Raw genomic sequence first — 9,800 nt, 5'->3', positions numbered from 1 at the left:
CAAGTTCAGGTTCTTAGGCAACTCAGAGGAGACCACTGCCTACTGGTATTACAAGTCCAGCGGGGAGGTTGCGAAGTCGCGGAACGTCATTTTCCCTAACCCCACCCCTGAGAGTCCACCTTCCCTCCCTCTTCCACTGCCATCGCCTGAGGGGGAGATTGCTGAAAGTGGACAGGCGACGCAGGAAGAGGGGGAGCATGCTACCCACAATCCCATTTCCCTTCCCAAACACTCTGAACCTCCTTCCAATCAGTCCAACCACCCCATCCGCCCATACCACACATGCCGCACTCCTCTGAATGAGCCTTTCCTCAAGGTTGTCTCCGACTGTGGTGCTGTTCAATCAACGGTACAGTACTCCCATTGCGGGGACTGTGACCCTGTTGCTCTTGCAGCGTTCACAGATGAGAAACCCGAGGTCAAGGACGCTCTTCAAGGACCTCATGCTGAGCACTGGCGGGCCGCGATGGATGCCGAAGTCGCACAGTTACTAAACCTGGACACTTTCGAACCCGTACGTGCACCTGTGGATCGGAAAGTTATTGGATGTCGATGGGTTCTAGCTACGAAGAAGGATGCTGAGGGGGAGATTGTGAAGTTTAAGGCCCGGTTGGTTGTGCAGGGTTTCGCGCAGGTTCCGGGGATGGATTATGGTGAGACTTTCTCACCAGTGATGCGGACTGAGTCGTTCAGGCTCCTGCTGGCACTTGCTGAGCAGCTAGACCTGAAGATTCACCAGATGGATGTCGTAGGGGCATATCTTAATGGGGAATTGGAGGAAGAAATCTATATGAAGCAGATACTGTGGTATGAGGATGGGATGGATAAGGTCTTGAGGCTGAAGAAGACGCTCTATGGCCTGAAACAGGCGGGCCGAGTCTGGAATAGACGTTTGCATGCTGCTCTCGTCGATCTGGGCTACACTCGTTTGTTCACGGACTCGTGTGTCTACGTTCGGCGCTTAGATGACCAAATCTCCATGATCGCGTTCCACATCGACGACTCCGCAATTTTCGCCAATGATGCTCACATGGACCAAGTCAAGGATGAACTTAAGTCTAAGTTCGACACACGTGACCTTGGTGAGCTACATCATTTCATTGGGATTAAAGTAACGCGAGATCGTACACGCGAGTCCATCACCATCTCCCAGTCGTCCTATACCCATGAAGTCCTCGAACAGGCTGGGATGGCCGACTGCAAGGTCGAAGACCTACCCATGTCGCCCAAGAGGAAGCTTTCCCCATTCCCTGGCCCCCGTCCAAACTACCCTTACCTCACTATGGTCGGATCACTTATGTGGTTGGCTATTAACACCTGTCCCGACATCGCATTCGCCACTCAACATCTTGCCCAATTCAACACGACATATGGACCCGATCATGTTCATGGTGTCAAGCGTGTCTTAAAGGCACTGTCAATCGCGGGATCGTGTATAGGAAATCTGACTCTGGTTTCGCTGCCGAAGGTTTTGCTGATGCAAACTATGCAGAAGACTTTGATCGCCATTCCATTACTGGTGCCGTGTTTGTTATGTCTGGTGGACCGATTGCGTGGACGTCGAAGAAGCAGGGCACTATCGCCCTTTCTACGTTGGAGGCTGAATATGCTGCTATCAGCCACGCTGTTCAGCACATACTTTGGCATAATATGCTTATGGCGGAACTAGGTTTTGAGGCCCCGCGTCCATTCAGGCTTAACAGTGATAATCGAGGAGCGATAGCGTTGTCGCATGACCCTCAGTTTCATGGCCACAGTAAGCATATCGATATCCGTCATCATTTTATTCATGACCACGTCAAACGTGGAAATATTTCTATTTTTCACATCCATTCTGAAGATAACTTGGCTGATATTTTCACTAAACCGCTTCCAAACCCCGTTTTCACCAAATTTGTTTCTTCACTAACGGACGATGTCATGACTTGAGGGGGAGTGTTGTTTGAGCAAGACATGACGATGTGCCGGTACGCATATCATGCCCATATTGGCTATCCGATATGATACCCTTTTACCATGTGTTTCGTGTTTCACTGTTGATTGCCTTCCACATGTAGCGGTGTCGTGTATCTCATTTTCTTATCACTTTTGTCTGATATCTGTGTTATTACTTTAACTACTTATACCGCTGTGCGGTTACAATATCAAGTTGGTTGTTCCCTGTTATCCGAGTGTCCCCGCTGAGAGCTACATAACAACAGGACGGAAGGGTACCGGTGGCATGAGGGGTGAGAGGAGGAGTGGTGTCAGGTCCGAAGGTGAATATCGGAACGGACAGCAGTAGGGTAGGACTCCGGAGGTGGTGAAGATGGGGGTCCAGGAGTCGGTTCGGGATCGGGTATGTATGGATATGACAGTAATTGCCTACATAAGTGTATCAGATTTCAGGAAAGGTTGGAGTTAATAATGCCAATAATGTTGAGTTTGTTGAGAACAATGAGGAAGTGGCAAATGGCAATAAGGACAAAGGAAAAGGAAGTTATGTCACAAGTAATAAAGGAATAGTAAGTTTGAGGGAGAAATATCGTCAATGTTGTTGACGATGTTGACAACGATGATGATGCACCGGGTGACGTTGCCGGAAGGACATGTGATGGTGAGCTCCGAAGAAGGCCGCGGCATAGAGCGTTTTCCGAGTTTCCAGGTCACGGTACCCCAGAGCTTCTCCGGGCCCTCCGGGCGTTTGCGCAGTTGTGGGCATTTTCACTCGAGTGCACCAGTGCAGCGGTGCATGCACCCAAAGGGCGAATAAACGAATAAACGAATAAATTCGGCCAACTCCGCTACAAAGCAGCTAAGGTAAGACATACAAGCCGACCTCGTTGGTCCGTAACAACACATAGTGAAAACCAACACACTCCGACAGTATCTAAGAGGGTAAGTCAGGTGGTGCACCTATAGTACCATATTACTGTGTTCCCGTGACGAGTAATAGGTGCGGATGCAAACAACCTGGCCCTGCTCGGCAACGGTGTAGCTAGGCAATTGCCTTTCACCATTGCCACGAGTTTGAAGCTTTGCCTCTATCGCCAACTGACCATCTTGTAGGACAACAACCCGGGCCTTGTGTAATGGCAGCAGTTGCTTACTTAACGTTGTTTCGACCCCTCAAAATATACATGGGTCTAGCCCCTTTGTGTGCTTTTGTTCCGAATGTCGACCATGCAAGGAGGCGGGTAGATTCATGTTCTTGGCTATATTTTACTCGCTAACAGGTCGTGCCCCAGTCTCATCTCCAATGCAAGGGGCCCAGTCTGCGTTGACACCCATGAACACTAGGCTTACAAACATCCCAGTGGGTTTCGCATCGCTGACGTTTATGCCCTTTCGCATGAATGGGTGCGTGTTCAGAGCTGGAGAACGGTCGGGATTCATCTCAGACATCAGTACTAGCATATCCATCTGTGCGTGCGTGTGGCCCAAGTCCTGCCCGCTTCCACGCGCTATCTAGGTTCACCCACACCCTGGCGACCGGGTTTAAAGTTATCGAAGGAAAGAAGACTGCTGATTTGGTGAGCGTCGGGGCTATCTTCTCAGAAACCGGCATCTCTATTCATCAAATACCGCGTCAAGGTGTTTATGAAACTCGATGTCAATCATTGGAATCATCGAACTGTCGAGGGCTGGCGCCAGGGCTGTGTCCCCTTGGTCGGGCCGGTGGTCGAAGCGTAATAGTGGCTGTGGACGGTGCGGTGATCAGGAGTAAGACCACGCTAGGTCTGTTGATGATTGTCCCCTGCTCCTGCTCCCTGCTCCCTGACAAGCCGCACAGTACCTGGTCGCTCTCCCACTCCAACATCTGCAACATCTGGCTGCCTCCTTGTTCCCATCACACTTCGGAGTCACCAAATTGATCGATGGCAGTGGACAGGCCCGATATTTCAGTTCGTACAGAGAGATAGATAATGTGGTTGGTGACGGTTCCCCATTCATTGACCTTCCGTTCATGAAACCCAAGCTACAATGTGTCAGGTTATCTCGAACACATGCATTCTGGCCCCTCATACTGAATGACAGAAGGGGCGCTTGTTGTGTGGGAATTAGAGGATTTCAGGGCTGTGCGCTTACTTCGTGATCAAGCAACGTACTGTCAGTCTTGCTCGACCACCGCCACGACATGTCTCTTGCTGAGAAAATTAAGGAAACTTTCTCGAAGAAAGCCAAATTATTGCAGGGTCACCAACCTTCAAGGGCGCCTCATCTCGGGCATTTGTCGGACGATACCAGGGGAAATGCCAAAGGAGGCAAAAGTTTATCATGCCTGTCTTTGGTAAAGAAAATTACGGGGAAATTCTCTAAGGGCGCCAAAACATTGGGAGGTCACCGAGCTTCAAGGGCGCCCCCTTCCACGCCGCCGGACGACATCAGGGCAGACTCCAAGGGAGACAATAAGGGTGGAAATTTATCCGGCCTGTCTTTGGCAAAAGGGATTAAGGGGATGTTTTCAAAGAGACCCAGATCGTGGAAAAGCCATCGAGCTTCGAGAGCGCCTTCCACTACACACTGGCCGTCGCCTGCGGTTGACACCAGAGGTGATGCCAAGGGAGGCATCGGGAGCGGCACAGGTGCCGGATCCATCCGGAACGGTGTTCTGAGCGTGCTTCGTGTCGTGCATGCGAGCCTAGATGGTGTCCCTGTTCCTGGCCTCAAAAGTGTGATCGGTGGTTTCCTTGAAGTTGTTAGCCAATTAGAGGTGCGTTCTGCTAAAGCGGGTTTATGGGAACATCATACTCACAACCTTGGCTGCCACAGAGATTCGGAGCAAACGCTGATGCGATTCGTCAACTCCAGCACAACATCGAATTATTTGTTCACTCAATATCGGAGCCTCTCAAGCAATATGGTGCCAAGGATCCTGTTCCTCACGGGATTTCTAGGGCTATCGAGGCTGTATCAACGTATGTTTACGCCTCTGACTGCTTCTCAGCGTCGGGACAATCTGACCGTATCTTCAGTGAAATCGCTGCGACCACCGCACCATTGCAATCGTATCTAGACAAAAACCCTGCCTACCTGTGGGCAAATCGTGACAAAATCGAAGGGGATGTTCGCCTGGCTGGGGAGAGGATACGCGGCGCCGTGGCAGCCTTCCAAGTAAGTAACCTTCTACAAAGCATACGCGATATGCTAAATGTCATCTACACGGATGCAGGCTTCGCAAGCAATTCAGGTCCATATAGGAATGATAAGTATGCAAAAAGATGTCCAAATTCAGTTTGAGGTGTGGTGCATGCAATTCCCTGCTCTCTTGAACTCCTAAGTTAATCAATACTTTAGCGGCTTCATGGGCAAATCAAGGTAATTGCCCATCCAGCGGCGTGAAAATTGTAGATTCTGACTAATCCCAGGCACAGAAACACGACGAAACCCTGGAAGGAGAAGCTAGGCCACAGTTGGGATCTCATCGCGGCCAGGGTTCCGGGTTATTTTCGTTTTGCTCCATTTTTACCCAGCGATCGCGTGACCATCTAATCGCGACTCGGCCCGAGTTGTTTTTTTTTTTTGCCGAAGACCTTAGAAATACCCTTTCCGGGAAGGTCCCGGAGCCCGGGGAAATTAGCGTTGGACTACATACTTCTAGTCAGCTGCTCACATGATACTACTCCAGCTGGAGGTGCTATTCATGCTCGTAAGCGGAGGCTTGGACACTCTTCAGATTTTAAAAGGCGCGTCATGCACGAGGCTGAACATTTCTGCTCATGAATATTGTTGTTTGAATGTAACTATCAAGTGCTTCCTGCAACTGACCATCTTGTGAAGATGACAACAACCCGGGCCTTGTGCTATGGCAATGGTTGCTCACCTAACGCTGTTTCGACCTCTGCAAATATACATGGGTCTAGCCCCTTTGTGTGTTTTTGTTCCGGATGTCGCCCCTGCGCGGAAGTTAAAGGGAGCGCGTAGATTCCTGCATCTGCCATATTCTTAGTTTTATTCTACTCGCTAACAGGTCATGCCCCATACTTCATGATTTAGCAATGTGTTGAACTGTTCAACTGCCACCACGATATGCCTCTTCCTGAGAAAATTAAGATCATTGCAGGGTCACCGACCTTTAAGGGTGCCCTCTCTTGGGCCTTTGTTGGATGATACCAGGGGAAACACCAAGGAGGCAAAAGTTTATCATGCCTGTCTCTGGTAAAGAAAATTATGGGAAAGTTCTCCAAGAACACTAAAACATCGGAAAGTCACCAAACTTCAAGGGTGCCTTCTTCCATGCTGTCGGACAACACCAGGGCAGGCTCCAAGGGAGACAGTAAGGGTGGAAATTTATCTGGCCTGTCTTTACTTAAGGGGGTCGCTACTGTCTTGATCTGAGGCAAATCAACTACCAATTCCAAGAGAACTCTTAGTTGGACACTAGGATTGGGACAGATGGTATGCTCACTTCTGCTCCAAATCTCCGATCTAAATGACTTCTTGCTGACTTCACTCCCATGCTACTGCATGGCCTGGAGTTGGCCACCATGCTGCCACAGTGCAGTTGATGCATCTGATGGCTGCTGGCAATTGGCCCTGCATGGAACTTTGAAAACATTCACTGCATTTAAGCCAAAAATTTCCACTGTGGAAATGGCAGGGATAACCGGATTTCCACGCAATTTCCCACAGCGGATATTGGTTCTGTCTGCTGGCAGATTGAGCGTCACTTTACAATGGTTGGGGCCGGGAAATGATGGGGATTTGGTAGTGGCTGATAATATACTACATTGATTTCTTGTCCAATCCACGTCTGGAAAGCACATATATATTTCTCGATGTACATACAAGAAAATAAACTATAAAACTTTCTGCCCCTACCTTAGCCTTTCCTTCCACTACTTCACACACAACTGTAGCATTATCTAGCATCAGTTTGTGGTAGGCAACAAGTACAATTACAGCAAAAACCGAAATAGTAGAGAAAAGTTGAGCAAGCGAAAACCCTGTTTGACCCGAATCAGCAAAAAGAAGTGTGTGCAATCAATTACGTACCGATAGCATTGAGTCCCTAAAGGGGAAAGTGCTCTGCTTCCTGTCATTCGTGTCAGCAGAGCCTGGGAGGGGCTGCTTGTGAGTTGAAGTCATTGTTGCGGTATGCACACTGGGTCTAGGGGCCTTCAGGTGGTCACAGCGCATACCTTACATACATGAGAGAGGTGTCAGACAGTGGGAAGTACCGATTAGGGAGATCATGAATTTCAAAGAGGACTAGTACTTTTGAGCATTAGTGAGATCTGGGTAGCAACAAATGCGGAACAAAATAATGGAAAATGTTGTAAATGGCGTTCCAGATAAGGCAACCCAGTTCCCAGCGGCTCACTCGTAGCACAGATGTAAGATAGAAGTGAGAAGAGAAACTGTGACTAAAGAACATACGGTGCTAAAGCACCCATATTTATACTATGCATCGGCAATCCGGAGCTTCCTATGCATGGCATTTATGCAAGCGCTTAGTCACATCCTCCACATATGTCCCGGATATCTCCGGTGACTCGCCATTTCCAATAGAAAATGAAGTAGAAGAAGGGGTAGGATTGTTGAGAATGTCCATCTGCCCTGCCTGACTTCCCCCCCCTCCCCAACATGCAAACCAATTTTCAACTGGGAGAGATGGCCAATGAAGAAGACGACAGAGGAAGCGAGCTTAGCGAACACTTCAAACCAATCTGCATCATGGTTACACTCTTGGTACCAAGGAAGGACAAGTATGGGAAGGTTGCAAGGAAGCCTGACACCGTGCAGAAACAATTCCAGCTGGACATTCTTGGAAGCAACAGCGAAATATGACCATCCATCTTTTGGAAGTCCGCACTTGAGGCATTGGGTCCATCTTATGCCACAACCTACACTCCTGGCAATGACAGCGGTCAATGGCCAGATTTCAAGTGGAGGGCGCGAGTCACCTCTGGACTCGATGACTTGGCATCCCCAAGCTCAATGGGGGTCTCAGCGTCGTTACGGTCTTCAATGATGAACGACTCTAAGTCATTAAGTAACTGGTCCAACTCAGACTTGGCTCTGGACAGAGGTTCGGCTTGGGGCTCAGCGGAATGCTCGCAGCGTGTCCCAGCTGGGCACTTGACATGGCCGACTGCTATGGCTGGTTTTGAGTGGCATGGAGCACTATGTGAAATAGGATTTTGGCTATCACTAAGCCTCGGCTGGTTGGATCTGCACATCTCTGGCGTAAGGATCAGCGCATGCGGGGGTAACTTGGCATAATCTTGATCAAGTGATATGGCCGGCACTACTCTGGTTGCCTTGGCTGGGATGAGATGTTCAACCAGTAACAACAGTTTGGGAATAAACACGTTGTGGCATGGGCTCATGCTGGGGGACATAGGCTCGACCTTACTTCGACATAAGACATCTGTTGCCATTGCCTGTTCTGAGACACGCTCTCCTCGCGCATATGTAAGGTAGTAGTCTCCGCTAGATGGCAGTACAGTCGCATCCTTGGACATAGGCGACGTTTCTAACTCAAATTTCAACCTGAACACATCTGACTTGTGCTCAGAACTTTTGCGGCAAGATTCGCTGTACTTGGCCAGGTGAAACTCGTCATAAAATCCGATCGCCTCCATTGACTGAGGCTCTTTGACTTCATATGGGCAAATGAGGTCTTGCATGAGAATCTCAGATTCCAATGTGCATTCAAGGCCCCTAGGCTTAAGCTCTTTATAGCTATGCTCTAGTACGTCAAAGTAGCTTGCATCGTCAAGCTCTTGCTCGGACTCATAACTCAGTGGTATGGCAATCGACTTCGCCTCAGCAGCACTGGGTGTTGTGAGTGTTTTGGACAGGCATTGATCTAGTGGCTTGGTAGGCACTTGCTTTGAGGGACCTAGGTCTTCAGCGAAGGAGTTGCGTTCATAGACATACTCAAGGCCGTTAGGCCTCAGCTCTTTGTCATCAGGCTCTGGCAATACAGAGGAACTGGTAAGGGCATCGCAGGAGCTCATCTCCATGCCGGACTCGGCGACACTTGGCATCTCTGATCTGTGGCTCAATTCCGTGCCTTTAGCTTTCTCAATGTACGACTCCCAGTCAGGATCGTAGTCATCACCCGGTTCACTATCAGTACCATCACCGAAATATGAGTCCAGATCGAAGCACTCATAAACTGTCTCATGGGGACTTTCGTTGTCACGGCACGAATCCAAGTCAAGGCTAGGTACATCATGGGGTGTTTCGCAAAAGTTCTTGTTATCAGAATGCGAGTCTGAATCAAAGACATCATTGACTATTTTCGTTGGCTGAGGCTCTCCGGCTTTGTCTGGAGGCACTGAGTAGATCGCAGCCGGCTCTAAGGTCTGGCAGACTTGATCTTCAAGAACGTCGGGTTCTGAGACAGGTTTGAGGCTGCTAGGCCTTAGCTCTTGATCATTGAGCTCTAGCACCTCGGAACAACTTGCACTGTCACAGGCACTTGCCTCTAGGCTTGCATCATCAAATTCGGGCTCAGCCACATAATCTCCGGACATAATGATCTTGGTTCCGTAGGCGCTCTGCGCTTCGCATGCTTCAGATTGGTGCTGGTCCATCTGATCTAGCATCGAGCCACTGGCACTTGTCTCTGCATCGAACTCGGGCACGAAATCACTCTGGACTGTGGACTGCGTCGAAAGTACTGGTGAAGCGACATGTACACTGGTCCGCACATCGGACATCGATGAATAGGAGCTAGCTCTTTTGTGATCGTGGGCATCTTGCAGCATGGCCCTCGCCGCTGCAATAACATCGTGCATGCTGGGGGGCTGAGTCAAATCAAGCCACAGGCTTTGAACTTGCAGGTCAAACTTGATCTCTTTTCTAAA

The 9,800-nt window shown here is 49.4% G+C and overlaps 2 protein-coding genes across 2 annotated transcripts; one reads left to right on the top strand and one right to left on the bottom strand.

Moving 5' to 3' along the window:
• The first annotated feature begins 3,986 nt into the window (after window positions 1-3,986).
• EI90DRAFT_66839 (uncharacterized protein) lies at window positions 3,987-5,448 on the top strand. The gene is made up of 5 exons (XM_039067930.1): window positions 3,987-4,693; window positions 4,753-4,898; window positions 4,956-5,094; window positions 5,153-5,223; window positions 5,278-5,448. The coding sequence occupies exons 1-5, from the start codon at window positions 4,118-4,120 to the stop codon at window positions 5,300-5,302; spliced, it is 957 nt and encodes a 318-aa protein (XP_038924195.1). The 5' UTR covers window positions 3,987-4,117; the 3' UTR covers window positions 5,303-5,448.
• Window positions 5,449-7,850: 2,402 nt separating this feature from the next.
• On the bottom strand, window positions 7,851-8,975 carry EI90DRAFT_3011052 (uncharacterized protein; the record flags this gene model as incomplete). The annotated part of the gene is made up of 1 exon (XM_039056435.1): window positions 7,851-8,975. One exon carries the CDS (start codon window positions 8,973-8,975, stop codon window positions 7,851-7,853), a length of 1,125 nt encoding a protein of 374 aa, XP_038924194.1.
• Between the last annotated feature and the right edge of the window lie 825 nt (window positions 8,976-9,800).

The sequence above is a fragment of the Cantharellus anzutake genome (genome assembly GCF_015039405.1).
Source record: "Cantharellus anzutake strain C23 chromosome Unknown EI90scaffold_1, whole genome shotgun sequence".
Classification (NCBI taxonomy): Eukaryota; Fungi; Basidiomycota; class Agaricomycetes; order Cantharellales; family Hydnaceae; genus Cantharellus; species Cantharellus anzutake.
Note: the sequence above shows the minus strand (reverse complement) of the source record. Positions and strands in the feature narration are given on the sequence as shown.